General features: G+C 39.1%; 1 protein-coding gene across 3 annotated transcripts in view; it reads right to left on the bottom strand.

The window, feature by feature from the left end:
- Positions 1 to 1,133: 1,133 nt before the first annotated feature.
- The window catches only part of SLC38A1 (solute carrier family 38 member 1), a 117,365-nt gene continuing 98,843 nt past the window's right edge, over positions 1,134 to 19,655 (bottom strand). For all 3 annotated transcript variants that reach the window (XM_055141108.1, XM_055141109.1, XM_055141107.1), the window contains exons 10-17: positions 18,850 to 18,908; positions 18,619 to 18,735; positions 16,839 to 16,918; positions 14,861 to 14,961; positions 12,553 to 12,671; positions 11,008 to 11,149; positions 10,811 to 10,908; positions 1,134 to 9,401 (exon numbers count right to left, since the gene is read on the bottom strand). In XM_055141108.1, the coding sequence (XP_054997083.1) occupies positions 9,300 to 9,401; positions 10,811 to 10,908; positions 11,008 to 11,149; positions 12,553 to 12,671; positions 14,861 to 14,961; positions 16,839 to 16,918; positions 18,619 to 18,735; positions 18,850 to 18,908 (818 nt within the window). In that variant the 3' untranslated portion in view covers positions 1,134 to 9,299. The remainder of the gene's footprint in view (positions 9,402 to 10,810; positions 10,909 to 11,007; positions 11,150 to 12,552; positions 12,672 to 14,860; positions 14,962 to 16,838; positions 16,919 to 18,618; positions 18,736 to 18,849; positions 18,909 to 19,655) is intronic.

The raw sequence follows: 19,655 nt of genomic DNA, 5'->3' as shown, positions 1-19,655 counted from the left end.
AAGTCCAGAATTTTTAACGAGGTGGTATAGTTGGAGTTAAATTTTTAACTGGGTGGCAGCTGTTGGTGAGACTGCTGGGGCTTCTGAAAGTCAAGGGAGCTAGGGGGAGGTAGTCCATTCTGACTCTGTCTAGCCCAGAGGTTTCAGTCACGACACCTGCAGACCTGAATTTCCAGCAGATTAATTTCTGGATGAGTCCCAGTCCCGAAACAGTGAAGAGGGGCCAGAGGCATGGCAGTGATTTTGGAGTATGGGAGTAAGTGGCTACTGAGGCTCTGTTTGGGTGGGCCAGCCCAGAGCTTGCCCCCTCCAGGGTGCCCCCGACATCTCAGCCATGTGCAGGTGCAGGTGCCTGGGGAAAATCCATCCATCCTTCCTTCCTTCCTTCCTTCCTTCCTTCCTTCCTTCCTTCCTTCCTTCCTTCCTTCCTTCCTTCCTTCCTTCCTTCCTTCCTTCCTTCCTTCCTTCCTTCCTTCCTTCCTTCCTTCCTTCCACCCTCCCTCCCTCCCTTCCTCCCTCCCTCCCTCCCTTCCTTCCTCCCTCCCTCCCTTCCTTCCTTCCTTCCTGCGTCCCCCTCCCTCCCTCCCTCTCTCCCTCCCTTCCTTCCTTCTTTCCTTCCTTCCTTCCTTCCTTCCTTCCTTCCTTCCTTCCTTCCTTCCTTCCTTCCTTCCTTCCTTCCTTCTTTCCTTCCTTCCTTCCTTCTTTCCTTCCTTCCTCCCTCCCTCCCTTCCTTCCTTTCTTCCTTTTTTCTTTTTCTTCCTTTCTTCTCTTCCTTCCTTCCTTCCTTCCTTCCTTCCTTCCTTCCTTCCTTCCTTCCTTCCTTCCTTCCTTCCTTCCTTCCTTCCTTCCTTCCTTCCTTCCTTCCTTCCCTTCCCTTCTTTCTTTCTTTCTTTCTTTCTTTCTTTCTTTCTTTCTTTCTTTCTTTCTTTCTTTCTTTCTTTCTTTCTTTCTTTCTTTCTTTCTTCTCTTTCTTTTATTTTTTCTCTCTCTCTTTCTCCCTCCCCCTCACTCTCCCTCCCTTCCTGCCTTCCTTACCAGCATATGGCAAAATTGATTTTGTGTATAATCAAGGCCTCATATGGAATGTTGTATTTGAGTATGATGATTATTTAATCAGGTATGTCAGACAACTCTAATGAACAAAAGTTGATTTTATTTAGTGAACCAATGCCAACAAAATCATCCAAAGAAAATTAGTCTAGTACCAGCCTTATATTGGGAAGAATAGTCATATCCTTGTAGGAAACAACAAATTTGGAAGAACTATGGTAGAGAGAAATTTATCCAAACTTACAGATAAGCTGATAAAACATCATGAAGTCCCCAGCTTTCCTAGTCTTGAGCTTGCGAAGAATAAACTTTTACAACTATAATTCTGTGGCTCTAGTTTAATACTCATGGCTCTAGACTTGCAGTGTATAATCCAAGGAAATCTCTATACTTAACACTCATTACAGTTATGGGAGCCAGAGAGCTAGCACAGCAGATAAGGTACTTGCCTTTCATGCATTCGATCCAGGTTTGATCCCCAGCACTTCATAGGGTCCTCTGAGCACCCCCAGTGCTGATTCCTGACAGCATAGCCAGAAATAACCCTATGCACTGCTGGGTGTGACCCCAAAACCAAAAAATAAAATAAAAGGAACAGTTATGAAAATAATTAGGCAAAATCTAATGAAGTGGATCATCTTATGACCAAGAATAATCTTTGGGATTTTTATGGTCATAATAAGGGAAGTTGTAAGGAAAATGTGAAGACTTTGAAAGGGGGAACAAAACAACAAAACCAGATTGCATCAATGTAATACTAGACACCCTTTCACAGTTATCAGATCCCATATAAATTTTCCTTTGTGTGTGTGTATGTGTTTGAGCTTTTTATAAGCATGGAAATTGAAGAAAACAGATAGAGAAATGCTTTTGTCCGGCGAAGCAAAAAAATTCTGTTGAGAAACCAGCTTGCATCTATGAGCAAAATCTTCTCAGCATTTTTTTTTTTGGGTCACACCCGGTGATGCACAGGGATCACTCCTAGCTCATGCACTCAGGAATTACTCTGGTGGTGCTTGGGGGACCATATAGCATGCTGGGAATCGAACTGGGTCAGCCGCGTGCAAGGCTAATGCCCTCCCTGCTGTGCTATCACTCCTGCCCCCTTTCTTAGCATTCTTGATTGCTTGTATGTCCTTAGAGTTTTTTGAACCATTTTTTACAAAACATCTTGTTCCTTAATTAATGAGGTAAATAATTTACACTATTGCTTTATCTGAGTCATAGTTTTATGCTTATGGATCTAAGAAATGGCTCAAAGGGCAGGGTGCACGCATGCTGTTTGTGCGACTCCCAGGTTGAGCCCAGCCCTACACCTCACCTAGGCAAGGCTGGGACAGCCCCATCACTGCCAATGGGCCCCGAGCCCTTCCCCCAACAAAACTCAACTTTGTGAAAAAATAAAACCCACGAGTTTAAGTCATATGTTCTCTTTAGATATGGGAGTAACATAGGAACATTTCTTAATTTTTTTTAAACTAATCATTCTTTTCACTATTTATTGAGTAACCTTTATTTTCCCACCACCGGGAGAGATTTTTCCAGTCTTTTGAGCCATTTATATGTTCCCAAATATGATTTATGTATTTTCCTATCTGTGTAAATTACTTCATGCTATAGCTTTAAGATATGTTTTGATAAAATACTTGCTGTTTTTAAGTTCTGATTCTACCAACGAAGATTGTACTACAAATTTGCATTAGTATAAAAATTAAAGAATGATACCTATATCAGCATGCAAAATATTAGCCCAATTATTTGGACTTGATCTACCTCTTTCCAGACTGTCCTATCCATGCACAACAGAATTTTAAATCTAGATAGCAAGCAAAGAGCTCCCTTAAGCTGCAAAGTTACCATTAAGTCTCTAGTTTATCCCCTAAAGAAGGAGGAGACCAACCCACCGCAAGACAGTTATGCATTAGCAAATACGTATGAAGCCATGGTGAAAAAAAATCAGAACTTTCCAAATTACTGCAAAACTAAATTTTTCTCCCTAAATGAAATTTTATTGATTTATCATGTGTTTACAACATTGTGGGGAGTACAGCTTTAGTTCTTCATATCACTGTATCTATCAAAATTCTAGAGCCAATCATGCCATCAAATTGACCCTCAGAATCTGTTATTTTCTCTTCCTCCATAAAAGGCCCTGGCTCTCCTGAAAATGCCCTTCCAGAAAGGAGTGTGAAGCCAAACCGTGACTTCTCATGGTCAGAGAAAACTTTCTCAGGATCGTGAGGTGGAGCCAATACAGACAAAGGAAAAGTCATGCTGAAGGAGGTTTCCCCAAAGAGTTCCCAGAGAAATGGGAGTATTGATGGAATTCCCTATTTTGTCAGTGTCTGTAATGTAGGTAGTCTCTTCTATAAAACAGCACAGAAATTGGCATTCAGGTTCACTGAACCTGAGTTAAAAATTATTATGTTCAGGCTGTTCTGACTATAAAAAATATAGGAACAAAAGTTTCAACCCAGTTGGATTTCTATTGGAAGTATTTTTAAAAGTTTGAGTATTTAAACATAATTTTTTGTGAACTTAAGAGTGTTCTAGGACTCTGACAGTGTGTATTTATCTGTCTCCTACAATCCTAAAGAGGGTGAACAGTATTCAAACGTCCTGCATATTAGTATTTCATCCAAAATAAGTAACACAAAATTCATAAATATTTGAAGCTCACATTTTTAATGTTTAAAAACTATGTTAACAGAGTAGTTATAGAACAGAGCTTATTTTATTTCTTTATTTACACCATATCCTTAAAAAAACCAACTTGATTAATTATGAATAGCAAAGTTTTGTACTTGTGACTTACTTAAATAACTTATCTGAAACTCATGTACAAGGTTTTTACACAAATAAAACGGTGGTGTGCTACACATACTGGGCTCAGATAAAGTCTAAAATACACTGGACTCTATAGAGTGTGAATTTTGTACCAAGTGTTTTTGGGAAAAAATTTACTAAAGACTTTCTATGTTGGAGTCAATACTAAAAATAATAGGCAAACATGCAAGTCTCCAAATCTTGATTAAAATAAGATTTCTTTTCTGATCAATTTGTGCTAACAGTTAATATTCATGTTTCCTTCACTTACAAAGATCCTGAAGTCTGGGAAATGCAACAATTGAGTTTTGCAAAAACAAAATCCAATATTCTTTTCCTCAGCTTCTGTTTTCATAAATACTGTGTAATGGTAGTAGTATTAACAATAAAAGAATATTACCCAAAGAACAATTGTCAATTGGGTGCACTATTACTATATGACAATAATTCGGGTCTATGTATTTATTTGTCAGAGCACTACTGTTAAAATAATTTATCCTAATACCATATAAGAAATCAACAGAACTATTTCTCTGATATTTCTCTTTCTAAACAACAAAGTAAAATTTTTAGGTTCCAAGTTTACATTGAGAGAACTATGCTATCTGGAAATTTCTCTAATTCCCAAATGAAACCACTATCTATGAAAACAATTACTTTTGATATGCTGATTCTAGGGACTTCTAATTCAGTGTGGATTAACAACTGCAAAAATATACAGCCTCCTATTTATTTACAATATATTTATATACAAATGAAGTATTTCTTACAATAAGCCTCAGCTGCATAGATTCTTCCTTTTAACAACACAGATTCAAGCCCGTGTACAGATGGGCCCATTTCACAGCCTTCCCTTTGAGAAAGCCCTAAAGGATAATATCTAGCTTTATGGATTCTGCATGATTTTCAAGCAGTTTCTCTCTTAGAGTTAATGATATTTTTCAGTTGTTAGCCACCCAACCCACAATTTGTACCTGAAAACCTTATATCACCATCAGTAATTCACTGTGCGTGTTTTAGAATTGTTAAAGAATTCTCAGCTCTGCCATCCTTAAGGAAAATAAATTACTAGCATTGCTAAGTGACAAAGTCTGTATCTTCTTTATTTTGAAAGTGGCTATAAGTTTACCATAAAGGAACGGAGGAGTTATATTCCTGAAACTTAAGTCTTTCAGAGCCTCAAGCCACTGATAAACTACGGACACTAGTGGCTTTTGCGCAGGGCAGACAACCAAGTATCTGACCATGACAGGGACCTGGCCTGCACCCCAACTCAATGTGCTGTGGCCCACTCCAGCTAAGCACGCACTCCAAGCTCAGAGCTACTAAGGTGCAGCTGAGCGCCACATTTTCTTCAGAGAAATTTGTATCTCTTTATGCAGTACAGACTTTCAGTTTAAAACGAGAACAGGAATGAGCACCACAGGTCAAACGTGCTGCAGATCTCATTCTTGATGGGAGTGAATGCTGTGCTCCCTTTAAGGCCACATTTACAAAGGATATTTTCTTTTGAGTGCCCTCAAAACAACCAACACTTCATTTAATTCAGTTTTCATCATATCTCATGCAAAAGGCCGTCAGAAAGCAGAGGGCCTTCCTTAACAGCTTGCCTCTGCGCCACACTGCAGGGAAAATTAGCACGAGATCTCCACTACTAAGACCCTTTCCTCCCTAAGACCTGGTCCCGCTTTGGCCCCCTGAGTCCTAGGAGCCATCCTCTGTAAATTGGGAGGAAAAAGGAGACCTCCTGGCTTAGCAGTTCCCAAACGTGCTAAGCAGCTTGATTACCTGGAAGCCGGTTTCACTAGCTTGCTGTGCTCTCACCTGGACAGCATATGCTCCCACTTTATCTGGGGGTGCTTTTCTCAACAGCGTCTCATAGCATAAATCTATTGAAAGTGCTGTGTGTTGGCTTAACTGCTGGCATATGGAAAAGCCATGCAGCAGCACCCTTTTCTACAGCCACCAGGGAAGCAGGTGAACTACAGAGATAAATGGGCCCAAAATAGAAGTAGGCCCACGGGAGGCTTCGGGAAAGAAGACAGGGTGCTCACCAGGGCTGTCCCGGGATTTCCCGACCATAAAAGGCCCTTGGTGGGGCTGGGGAGACAGTGCAGGGCTTACGGTGCTTGTGTTTTATGCAGCCCGCCCTGTTTGGTCCCCAGCATCGTGACCCTGAGCTCCACCGGGACTAATCCCTGGCTCAGAGACTTCCAGGAGAAAGCCCTGAGCACTGCCAGATGTGTACCCAGGCCCTCCCCACAAAAGCAAAACAAACCAAAACTAACACAAAAATGGGTTCCTCATCCTCCCACTTACCGCCAGGAGGGGGCTTTGAGTTTACATTTTCCATTTTCCCGCAGACCCTACTGCAGCCTGTACTGGTCACCTCACGGTGGTGCCTCCCTACCTCCACTGGACAGTTTGCAGCTGGGTGGACGGTCCAAATTCCGCTAAATAGCAGTGACATATTCTTGACATCTCTGAACAAATACCGGCTAAAAACAATATTACTTTTAGTGGTTAGATACTTTCTTGTGTTTTCTGATACCAGCTAAATTATTGGACTCGGGACTCTGGCCTAGACAGACAGTCTGGGGGCCTAGCCACCACGTAAAATCTGCTTTCTAAATGAAGATACGTTACAGGTCACAAATAGCCGTAAAAACTTACAGTTTTATGATTTCATTTGCTTATAAATTGTGGACTGGTCCATGCTTAAAAAGACTAGATTTCGTTCTTGTACACATGTTTCTACCCCTACTTTTAATAAGATTAATTAGGGGTTTACCATAGTTTATTATAAAAGCTAGGGAACAGTTCTAAATCCAAAATACAAAACTGTCATGTTCACTACAGTTGAGCTCTTGTCTACCAAAGGAAAACGTGCTGCTCCCATGGCTAAGATATAATATTGTTTAGTCTACTAATTGAGCAGAAAAAACTTGTACAGAACTTGACTGTGTTCTTTAAATTCTACCTAGTATTTGCAATACATGTATTTTTTGGCTACCAGTTCACTATTCTGAACAAGAGTAAGAGCAGTACACTGTATAGCTAATCCCACACACATGATCTAATTACTCAGTGATACTTGACAAATTACAGTAGGGTCTATTATATTCAATCAATAGTAAGCTCAGATAAACAGAAAAAGATTTTGAAAATCTGTCATATCACACATTTCAACAACGATGTGCCCCTCTAAATATATTTTCAATGATAATAAAAATTTCTTGTGCTGACACATAGAATTCAGAGTTCCAAAAATATCACTACACCGTCTACGATTTAGTGATGATTTTCTAGAATGACCTTGTAAGCATAAATTGAATTGTTATACACCAACAAGAAAACAAACATTTGTTTTTAAAATGGAGGGTTGTCTCGCTATCTAGCGATTTCCTTAGTGCTCTAGTCAAGCCTCAAGGACCAACTTCTGCTCAGTTTCTCCCTGCTCATCTACTATGGAAGACTCCTCTGGAAAGGAGAGCGATGGCTGTGGGTTTAACAGGCGAGGTATCGAAATACCTGAACTCAGACCTAATGTGGATGTAATTCTGGAGCATGACATTAAAAGCTGTGATGATCCTACCAATAAATGCAGGAGATAACCTTTTATTCATCCTCACGGGATTTGTAACAAAGTGCTCCCATGCCTGCCTTCCCCACGGGACACTAGTTGGAAGAAGGAAGGGGACAGTTCATTCGGCTTCCAGGGAATAGAGACCCATGGGGAGTTACACATGGGGAGTTACTAGGGGAGGAACATAACTAAAGAGGTAAGTGCCCTGAAACTCGCCCAAGAGTCTGTGGTTAGAGTCTCCTTATCTCTGGCTGGGAAAATCTGTGCTCATGAACGTACATGTTTGAGAAACTCAATCCGCATGCAGATAAAAGCCAAGTAGAGTTTCAAAAGGACGAGATCACAGATTCCCTACCTTGTGACACGGACAGTCCAGTCACAGTGAGGGTTCTGCTCAGGGGTATGCTCCTGGGTTTCCTCCTATCCCACTGCTTTCCCAGCTGCCCTTTCCTACAGCCCTCTTCTCACTCAGGCTCTGTGTAGTTCCTTCTGCTCCCAAGGGTGGAAGGGCAGGAAGGGAGTAGGAGGCAACACTGTCCTCCTGTGTGGGCTAAACAGCCCCTGGAGAAGAACAAGAGCACAGGCGCCAAGATCTCGTGTCGGGGAAGGAAGGTACACAGTGACGCCCGTCAAGTTCCTCTCAAAATCTCTCTGCTGGTCCTCACCTTCCCTGCCCAAGATGGAGTAATAGACACAAAATAGGAATGAGGCTATATAAGTACAAAATTCTTGTATTTGTAATAACCTAAATTTATAGATATAAAACAAGTCTTTTAAAGACCCCCCTCCCCCGCAAAGTACCCAATATAAAACAGGAATTACTTGTCTTAAATCATCCTTGGTTAGATACACATTATTCTCTGTGCAAAAGCTGGTAGTCATCAGTAAAAACTGCTGGGTTTATCATTTAATAAAATGCTCTCTCCCTTCCACAATCCAGGTGTATGAATGAGGCTGTCTGCACCAGAGGGTTATTTTCTTAGGCATGTTGTACCCTTGCCTCTCAACCTAGTACCAAGATGCTGTGAATTTATCCTACTGGAGTTATACTGAGAGTAACTTTGACACAAATTGCCCGGAGGGAAACATTTGCTATATTACATAAATGTGTATTAAATATATTCACCAAGGTACAACTCATTCTTTTCTCTTCCCAGTTGGGAACACTTGCCAGAGAATCTCTCTGTGTAAAGTGGCATGTAGGATAGTGCAGCCACTGAACTGCAGGAGTCCAGCTGCCAGGTGATCAGAGCCACCTCAAATATTGGGCATACTCTGATCCAGCAATGGCACATGCCCTGACATTCCAGTGATTATTCCTGTGTGCTATGTTAACCAAAATAGGCAAATTATTTACGAAACCATCTTTTTCTGTAAAGCAAAATAAATATATATATATATACACAATTCAAAATAATTTTCTCTTCTAGAAAGGTAGAGAGTGTGAGCTAAATATCAGTAGGAAAACTATTTCCAAATCTGATGCCTAATAAATAAACATGATTGACGATTATGTATGTTGTGAAGTTTTGAGCCCATGAGGCCACAAAAAAGTTTTGAACCCACGAGGCCACAAAAAAAACCCTAGAAAATGTGAAAACTAATTGTGGAAAGTAACAGAAAATAAGATTGTATGAAAATTTTTTTAAAAATCCTTTAAATGATACCAAATCATGAATGTACATTATGCAAATGGGCCTCTGTTTTGCTGCCAAAGTGGTATTCCAACTTCTATCTTGTCATTTCTGTTTGCTTCTATAAACTTGCAAAGGAAGTGATGAGGGGTTGCTGATGTGTGGTGAGGGACTGAGCAGCATGACCAGAGTGTCTCCTTTTCTCAGTGGCCTTCATCGCTGCCGGAAGAGCAGGCCCAGTCATAGATGACCAAGGGAATGCTGATCAGCGAAAACAATACCCCAAGACCGAGGAAGAGAGCAGCCTAAAGGAAGAGAAAGGCACGGGTTACTTTCCAAGGTAACAACCATTTTCCCCAGCACCTGAGGGAAGGACTACAAATGCTTCCTCTTTCTTTTTGTGTACACTTGTATTTGGAGTTGGAAGTAAGTCTTTGGATCATTTAAATATTGTTTGACCAACAAACCTAGATTATAACTTCCTCTTAGAAGAGTGGCAAGGGATCAGAGCAATAGAGTGGCAGGCAGGCTGGATCCCTGGGATCCCATATAGTCCTTCGAATCCACCAGGAAGTATTCCTGAGTTCATAGCCAGGAGTAACTCCTGAGCACTGCTGGGTAGGGCCCTAAAACTATTTAAAAAAAGGCGGGAGAAAGATCAAATCTGTAAGCAAGGTAAATTTGATCAGTGAAACAGGACATGACATCAAAGTAAGACATGATATTGAAACTAAGTTACTTCAAAGGTTGCTAAAAGCCACAGGGGCCAAACTACTAACCAGAACCTACAGAACAGGAGAGTATAGATTTCTGGGTCCTGAGTGCACAATGAGAGCTACAGGGAGAACAAAGCCTCATAAAAGCCTGATGGGGAGACTTAGTTCAAGGTGGCTGAGTGGGCCGAGGCTATGCAGGTTCCTACCATCAGGGCTCTGATCCAGCTCTCAGGGAGTCCAGGTACTCCCAGAGACAGCAACCCCTGCCCAATGCTATTCAGAGGGTCTTGTTTTATTGTAACAGTGGATGCCCTTGAACTTTACCAGACCCGGAAACAAGAGCCCCAACATAGAAAGGTAGTTTCTCAATCTAGGGCTACTGCTCTAAGGCATATCTGTCAAATCATAAAGAGACTCCTATAGCCAACTCAGAAACTTTAAGGTATCACAAGTTCCCTAGGCTGTAGGAAGGAGCTAACAGAACAAGGAATCAGACAAAGATAGAGGGCTTGTCCTTTTGAATCTTTCTCTATTTCAAATCTTGCTGAAAGACAAGCTATCAATCTGTATGAGCGAAGAATGATAATTACTCAGGCCTACGACTGGAGAGAGTATAGTAGCAAGATGCTTGCCTTGTACATGGCCAACGTGGGTTCAATCTCTGGCACCCAGTTGGCCCTCTGGGCTGGCCAATAGTAATCTCTGAGCACAGAGCTAGGAATAAGTCCAGGTATGGCCTCCAAAACCAAATCAATCAAACATATCAAAGTTTCTCAGATGAACCTCCTCACTGAGACAATCAGAATAATCTGTAAAGATATCCTGAGAGAATGGAGATATGTATAATATGATATTCTGAATCTCCTAAATTGCAATGCTACCATACAGCCTTTTCTTTTTGAGACAAGTTAAGCTGGCATCAAACTGTAAAGATGAATTATTTGGTAACTGTGATTGGAGTCTAATCAGAATAATGAGAGCTACTGGATAAGACATACCCAAATCCTTTGAGTTCCTTTATCTCCATCTTGGTTTGTGATTTTTAAATACAGAGAGGAAGGAAGAATGAAAATAAGCATATTAGCAGATGTAACTCCTGTAAAATAAGAAAAGATTTTGGAGTTGTTACTGTGAAATTTTAAGCTTTTAAAGTTGATATTGAAGAAGATTAAAAGTGCAAAGTCAAAAGTCATACCTACGACTCCAAATATATCCTTCATGGAGGGTATGAAGATGACTAACAAGTTGATTATAACCAAGAGTATGAAGGTAACCAAGACGTGACGGCATAAATTAAACTTAGTTTTCTTGGCCAGTTCAAATAAAGATGAACGAACCTGGAAAAGAAAAAAAATCAGTTTTGTTCATACAGTATGTCAATCCTCCTCATGGGAACTGGTTTATTGACATAAAGAAATTTTTTTTCTCCTGGGTTCTACCTGGCTATATCCAGGGGCTACTCCTGGCTCTGCACTCAGAAATTACTCCTGGTCCCCTGGGGGGCCATATGAGATGCCGGGAATAGAACCCAGGTCGGTCTCATGCTAGGCAAACATCCTACCTGCTGTATGATTGCTCTGTCTCATGCATAAAAATTTTGAACTATTTTGTAATACTTAATGAATTTATCAATAGCTTCATAGTTTCAAAAACAGGGAGACTTGACTTAAAATCAAAATATTTTTAGTTATAAATTGCTAGTTCTTTTTACTGGGGTGATAATTTGCTTTTGTTTATCCATGACTAAGTTCTCTTCTGATCCTTCTATATTCTTCCATCATATATGATTAAGAAGCGAATATTGTGTCTACACTTATTTAAGCAGAACAGAGACTCGATATATCAACAGATGGTATATTTTGGAATGAAAACCTATGAAATATGCACAATATTAAATACTGCTCTGCTATAATGAAGATAAAATCTTGCCATTTTCAACAATGTGGACAAAATTTGAAGAGATTATATGAAATGAAATAAGTCTGAAGGAAAAAGACATATAGAATGACTTCGCTCATACATGGAATACAAAGATGCAAAGCTAATTATCAGACAAAAAAAAAAAACAAGCCATGGATTATGGTTGCAGGACAGTGGTTACCCGAGGAATAGCAGGGAGACTGGGAGGAACAGGCAGAGTATCCATTAGACATCGGCACTTTTATTAGATTTTTATTATTTATTTTCATTAGTTGTAGTTTTATTTGTGGATATGGTGTAATAACATACATTTTAAGATGTATGAGCTTATGTGTACATACTCCTGAAAAGCATAATATTAAAGACAAAACTATCTCAATCCAAAAAATCTGACTTAGAAAAGAAAAGGGAGAAATTAATCAAAGTGAGAAATTAATTAAAGTTATGATTCATCTCACCAGGGGCTTCTTTATCTCACTGATCCCACTTTCTAACACTGTATAACTTATTTATTTATATTTTAGGGCCACACCTTGCAGTACTCAGGGCTTACTTCTGGCACAGTGCTCAGGGATCACTCCTAGCAGTGCTCAGGGGACCAAACCCACATTGGCAGCATGCAAGACAAGTGCTTCATCTCTTACCATCTCTCTGACCCAACCACTTTCTTCCTGAAGGAGCCTTAATGTGTCTTGGGGTACTTCCCTGACGAAATATCAATGATGCAAAAAATTCGCATGTGGCTGGCTTTCTCTGAGATGGCTGAAGCTGAAGGCAGGTGGAAACATGCTTTTCTCAAATTGCAGAGGTCTTTACTCACCGTGAAAAACAACACCGGCACTGTGAGGATGACAGCAACAATGACAGCCAGCCGCACAGTCAAAATGAGAATGTCATCCCTGCTCTGGTACTTGTGTAGGAGGTCTGACTGCACAGTTTCTAAAACAAGGGAAAAGTAAGACGGCCTTAAAATCAAACACTACTTGGTTGCTCGAATAACAAAGAATCTGTTAATCAAAGAGCCAAGAGAACAATATTCTAGGTGTTGGGTGTCCATTAAAACAATCTATAAAGGTGGAAAGAAAAGTCTTATATAAGTCGTGTTTCACCTGCTCATATATTACGTTGGCAAAAGGAATTTATAGTAATCACTAGAGAAGCTACTTAGAGTGAGTAGACTTAATTTATAGTCAGTTAAATCTAGAAATACATCGGGATCAAAATAATGATTGAAATACAAAAAGTCTCTCTTAATTAGACCTTCCTCTGCTTGGCACTCCTCATGAGGCAAGCCAAGCAGCTGCAGTTTTATGGGCAGACTACACACCACACAGCACCTTTCAAACTCTCCTCTCTAACTCCGCTCCCTTGTCGTGGAGGCAGTAAGAAAATAGACCACTATGCAGGAAAGAAAAAAAAAAGATCTTCCACGTCTGCTTTTTTGTTTAAAAAAATTATCTAGATTTAAACTAGATCTTTCTAAAGACATAATTTGATTTTTGGGAAATCTTATTTCAAAGACTATCAAAGTTCAGAATGAATAGTGATTCAAAGCATCAAAAACGCATTCTTTGCTAACAAATTATTTCTCTCTTATCATGTCCCCCTTTGAGGCTTCTCAAAGTACCATCTCAAGGTGTTGGGTATAAAATCCAAATTCCAGTTTGTGCCATAGCAAGATTTCAGTTTTGGAATAAGGACCATAACTTATAATAAAATCTTACTAAGCTCCAGTTTCCTTTATTATAATTTATAGTCATTAAAAAAATGGTCAAGCTTATTTTTTTTAAACCTGAGATGACATAAGGTTTTGCTATTTTGTTCTATGTGAAGGAAAAGAGATTTGCAAAGAAAAAAAATCATAGCTGGAACAAAGCTACCGTGAGATGTTCAATAAATATTAAATTCTCTTTCTTTCTCCCTGCCCTGAAACTGCAAGATAGTAAAAAGAGCCTTTTTACGCAAAAATAAAATGTAGTTTTTATGGAATCAATAGATGGTGCTATTTCCCACTATTTAGAAAAATGGTAATATAATATAAAAGTATATAATCAGGGTAGCCTTTTTCTCAATGATGAATTAAGAATTTCTAAACGTTTTTACATTTGTAGGCGTCTGTTTATGAAAAAAATTCCCGAAATATTTAATACAACATAATGTGAAATGTGTGCATTTAAATTAAGTCCCAAATTGGGGCCGGAGCGATAGCACAGCAGGTAGGGCGTTTGCCTTGCACTCGGCCGACATGGGTTCAATCCCCGGCATCCCATATGGTCCCCCAAGCACTGCCAGGAGCAATTCCTGAGTGCAAAGCCAGGAGTAACCCCTGAGCATTGCTGGGTGTGACCCAAAAAGAAAAAAAAAATTAAGTCCCAAATTATGATAAAATGAAAGAATCTAAAGCTGAAGAATAAAAGCTGAACAAGAGAGGATGAGGGTATAGTAAACTATTCACAAACAGTAAAAATCACAATTGAAACTATTTGAGATTTTACTTTCTTTTCACTTTAAATGTTATTCCCTTAAATGTTTGCAAGCCTCTTCTGGTGACCAATTAGCATTTTATTTTTAATTAACGCATAGTATCATGAGTGCAGCATTCTGTTCTTTCTCACTCTTAACATCTGTCTGACTCTCTTTTCTATTAATAGACTCTGACCCAATTTCCAGCCATTAGAAAAGTCTTCTCTGGTATAGTTTTTAACTTTATGCAATCAAGGTGGTATATTTATAAAATGCAATTTTCTTAAAAATTAGGGAAAAATATAGTATATTGGCTTAGTGTTTCTTTTATTGTTCTGTCTGCATAAACATATAAAAGTATAATGAAGCTGTCATCATCAGTTTCTCTGGAAGGGACCAGAAAAATTAATACTTTTTTAATTTTTAAAAAAATTTTGGGCCACACCTGGTGATTCTCAGGGGTTACTCCTGGCTATGAACTCAGGAATCACTCCCAGGGGACCATATGGGGTGTGGGGTATTGAGCCAGAGTTGGCTAAGTACAAGGCAAGTATCCTACCCTCTGTACTATCACTCTGATCTTGCTTTTTCCTTTTTGTTGAAAGTTGAAAGTTACTTTGATATGATTTTTATTGATTAATCCGCAGTTGTCCAATGTTACTTACCATAGAAAGTCAAGTAACCAAAAATGGCAGTCAAGAAGTACATAACAAACATGGCGAAAAAGGAAATATTTGAAACCATTTGCATCTTCTTCTGTGATCGACTGAAAAGAAAGATAAAGGTATTTGAAAAATTACAAATAAAATTAATGAGTTTAAGCACCAGCATTAATACTGAACAATACAAATTTAACTTTACTTCTGCCAGACTAGAGCAGATAGGACTAACTGAACTGCTATTATTCCATTTTAGAATAATTTTTCTTTTTTTACCGAATGGGTATTATGGCAGAGAAACCCATTAACAAACAGTACCTTGAGTGTTCTTTCCCATTATTTCTAAGAATATCAAGTTCTCATCTGAAGGGCAGAATGTTTTTTAGTATTTCTGTTTGATATTATCTCTGTACACAGCATGTACATGGGAAAAGGAAATAAATTCAAGGCTCTTCTCCAAGTCTTGGCATTACAGACTTTAATGCAATGACATTACATTAATTACAACATTACAGGGTTGGAATGGACCTCAGGTGTTCTGCTGCTAACACTGTCGCTGCTTAGATCTGCGTTTCCCGGGGAGTATGCGCAGGGATGCAGGTGGAGTTGGTATGTCTCCAGGGCCTTAGTGAGGAAGGGTTTTGATCTCAAATGTTAAGTTTACTGTGAGAGTTTGGATTAACCTTGAGTTTTCTTGACTCTCCAAATAATTAATCTTTGTTTAAAACTTGAAATTAAACAAATTTAAAACTTGAGTTCAAATATTATAGGTACTCATAATATCTGCCTCTGACACAAGAGGGAGGAGGGAAAACAAAAAATTTAGAACTATCACAAACAAAATGACAAAATAAAATCTATATTTTGTTTTGTTCTGGGGCCACACCCGGTAAAGATCAGGGGTTAACTCCTGATTCTGCACTCAGGGATCACTCCTGGTGGACTTGTGAGACCATCAAGGGTGCCAGGGATTTAAATTTAACCTGGGCCAGCTTCATGGAAGGTAAGTACCTTACCCACTATTGCTTCAGCCCCTAAAGTATAGATTATTAAATTTCAAAGGTGTTAGGACATGTTAAATAACCTACATGTAGGAATGATTTGCGTAAATAGGTAGCCATAGATATTCCAATTTCTGGCCATGTATCAATTAAATTCAGGAAAAATAGTCATGAACTAATTTCATGCTAAGTGAAAAACTTATTTTTTCAAAATAGTAATTGATAGCTATATAGTATATAAAGAAGTCTGGTAGCAATAGGTCAAAGGAGATCATATGAGAAAAATGTAAGAGGAGCCTGTTAGTTTTTACTACAACTGTGATCAGAAAGGGAAAAAAAGTCTGTTGGAACCAGAGAGACAGTACAGCAGGGACAGCACTCGTCTTGAGTGCAGTCAAACCGGGTTTGACCCCGTCACCGCTCATGACCTCCCAAGCATTGCCAGGACTGGTCCCTGTGTGCAGAATCAGGAGTAAGCCCTGAGCACCATCAGTGTGACCCTCCAATCCATAACCAAACAACAGGAATCTGTTGAATCATCTTAGTAGGTTAAAATGAACAATAATATTCTCTGCCTAGTATGTGGTCTTAACAATAAATTATTTCCGTTTTATCAGTCTCTTCTGTCCAAACCAACAGGTGAAGCAGATACCCTATGTAACAGTCCGCAGATAAATCTGAAGAAGCACAATGAACATCAAATAACACAAATACTCAAAATTTCATAAATAATACAATATTTGGAAAACCAAATGAACAAAACCTTGTTTCTTGGTCATTGTATAAGTTTATGAGAAACATACAGGCTGTTGTCTTTTCTTTTCTTGTGAGGTAGTACTTATCAGCAATAGCAAAGTACATGTTGGAGCTGAGTGTTGAGTCCACAGGGTTTTATTATACAAGTGTACCTATTTACTGCAGCTCTCGCCTACTAATGAGGGATGTAACGTGCTTAAGGGATAAAAGTTGAGCAAGTCACTTACTCTTTAAGCTCACTGTAAATTGGCAGCACTGACGGGTGGCAGACAAACGCAAATGCAATAGTTGGCAAAGCATACACAGTCTGTTTGAAGGAAAAAGTAAAAACTAAGAAAAGGCATCTTCATTGTATAAAAATTACACAGTTTTGGTATTTCTGGGCTGTCTTTCTTTTTAATCTGACATTATTTCAGAATCCCTGGATTAGTTATAGGAAGGTCTACGTGATATGAAAGAGGAATAGCTTTTCTAAGAGAGTTTATCTAGCTTGAGACATTAGGACTTTGGCACAGAAGGGCTTTGCAGTTCCCCTTAAGCATCTTTGCATATTTTGCAAAATACAGTGCTACAGTGCTACAGGCATCGCATCACTTTGGAATACATGGCACCGCTGATCAGTCATACAGTATCTTCCCTACATTATCTTGCTAAAGCCCCACCATAACCTTGAGCAGTAGACAGACCTAACAATTTTAACTCCCTCCAACAGAATTTGCTGGGTATTGCTTTTTATCAGTTTTATTTTTTATTTAAAAAAATCAGCCCTAAAAGGTGGCATAAAAAATTAATTTATTCCGGGGCTGGAGCGATAGCACAGCGGATAGGGCGATTGCCTTGCATGCGGCCAACCTGGGTTCAATTCCCAGCATCCCATATGGACCTCCAAGCACCGCCAGGGGTAATTCCTGAGTGCAGAGACAGGAGTAACCTCTGTGCATCACTGGGTGTGACCCCAAAAGCTAATAATAATAATAATAATAATAATAATAATAATAATAATTTAAACATTTTAAAATTAAAATAATAATGAGAATAAAAAGAAATCTATTCCATGTTCACTGCTATGGCTGTATGCAAGAGAGACAGAGAGACAGAGACAGAGAGTGAGAGAGAGAGAAAGAGAGAACAAGAGGGAGTGATAAGAGAGAGAGACAAAGAGAGAAGAGATAGAGAGAGGGGAGAGGGCAAGAGATAGATAGAGTGGGAGAGGGAGAGGGAGATGGAGGGAAAGAGAGAGACAGGTAGAGACAGACAAAGGGGAGACTAGTTGGTTTATTTTTTTAATAAGACATTTAAAACTCTCAAAAACAATGTGTTACTTCTTTTGTAGAAAGAAGGTATAGAATCCTCGGTTTTATACAAGGTTTGATTAACTTGCACATGGATTCAAATGCCTGTTAGATTGACTCCACACTTCACTATTCCATATTATAGCAATATCTCAATTTTATCAAAGTTCATAAGTGCTGATTTGTGGTGGTGTCTGTATTTCTCCTGTGCAAACTGGAAGTATTTGAAATATTCCTTTCTTTTACCATCAGAGAAGAAACATTGCACTAAGGATGTTATTGATCTGTTTTACACAAGAAGAGTTGAAACAATAATCCATGAAGACATTTTCACAGATCTGGTTTAAGGTTGTCCTATAGGGTACTAAGTAAGAGGTACATGTAATATACATTTCTTAGAGTTCTCTAAATGAATTATAAAATTTGGAAGCCACGGTATTGTGTGCTTTCATGGGACCAAATATATTCAAAGTCTAACTACAGCAAGGTGTGAAATACAATGCCCTCAATAAAAACACTCTCTGCTTTTTGGTTTGGGGACACATTTGGCTATGCTCTGGGCTTACTCCTGGCTCTGTTTTCACTCCTGACAGGGCTCAGGGGACCACATGAAGTTGTGGGGATCAAACCTGGGTTGGCATGGAAGATGAGTACCTTATCCACTGTACTATCTCTCTAGCTCCCCTTTCTCTTTTTTAAGTATAAAGAAACTTACCTTTGAATTGAAGGTAACATACTTTGGCGTACACATATCAGTATTTGTTAAATTAGCATTCATTGTTGCATTTAACGCTGGAACACCACATGAAATTTGAAATTTCTTATAGATAACCTGATATAAAAATGCAGGAAAAACAAAATAGATTTTTATCAAATAAAATAAATTAATGAAATTTATTACATGTGTTGTACTGTGAGAAACTAAAATATTTCAATTAGCACTTACCACTATTAGGAAAAAAACCATACAGCTCAAGGAAAATCCACTAGTATAGCCAAGATAGCCTAAAAAAGAAATTTTGATAATTGTTATTTCATCTATTAGTTCAGTTTTTTTCAGTGTCTTATTTTAGGCACAGTTTGATGCTTAATAAAATACATGCATGCCAACATAAATACAAGAGTTGCTGTTTCATAACACGACTTTATTTGACAACAACAGTGACTTTACACATAAAACATTATGTGATTTCGTTCCGGGGAAAGGGCAACTCAGAGAAGCGATCACCAACTACATTGTAGTTGAAGGCCATGTGGGGGAAGGGAGTTTCGGGCTGAATGAGGGCTAGAGACTGAGCACAGTGGCCACTCAACACCTTTATTGCAAACCACAACAGCTAATTAGAGAGAGAGAACAGAAGGGAATGCCCTGCCACAGTGGCAGGGTGGGGTGGGGCGGAGATGGGAGTGGGGAGGGTGGGAGGGACGCCGGGTTTACGGGTGGTGGAGAATGGGCACTGGTGAAGGGATGGGTTCCCGAACTTTGTATGAGGGAAGTATAAGCACAAAAGTGTATAAATCTGTAACTGTACCCTCACGGTGATTCTCTAATTAAAAATAAATAAATTATAAAAAAAAATAAAAATAAAAATAAAAATAAGAATAAAAAGATATAGTTATTCCTTAAAAAAAAAACAAATAAACATTATGTGATTTGCCATGATTCTAGCTTTCCCTAGCAGAATAAGGAATGCAGCTTTTGGGCTGGAGAGATACTACAATGGGTAGGGTGCTTGTCTGCCACGTGGCCAA

This window comes from Sorex araneus, chromosome 6 (assembly GCF_027595985.1).
Source record: "Sorex araneus isolate mSorAra2 chromosome 6, mSorAra2.pri, whole genome shotgun sequence".
NCBI lineage: Eukaryota > Metazoa > Chordata > Mammalia > Eulipotyphla > Soricidae > Sorex > Sorex araneus.
Note: the sequence above shows the minus strand (reverse complement) of the source record. Positions and strands in the feature narration are given on the sequence as shown.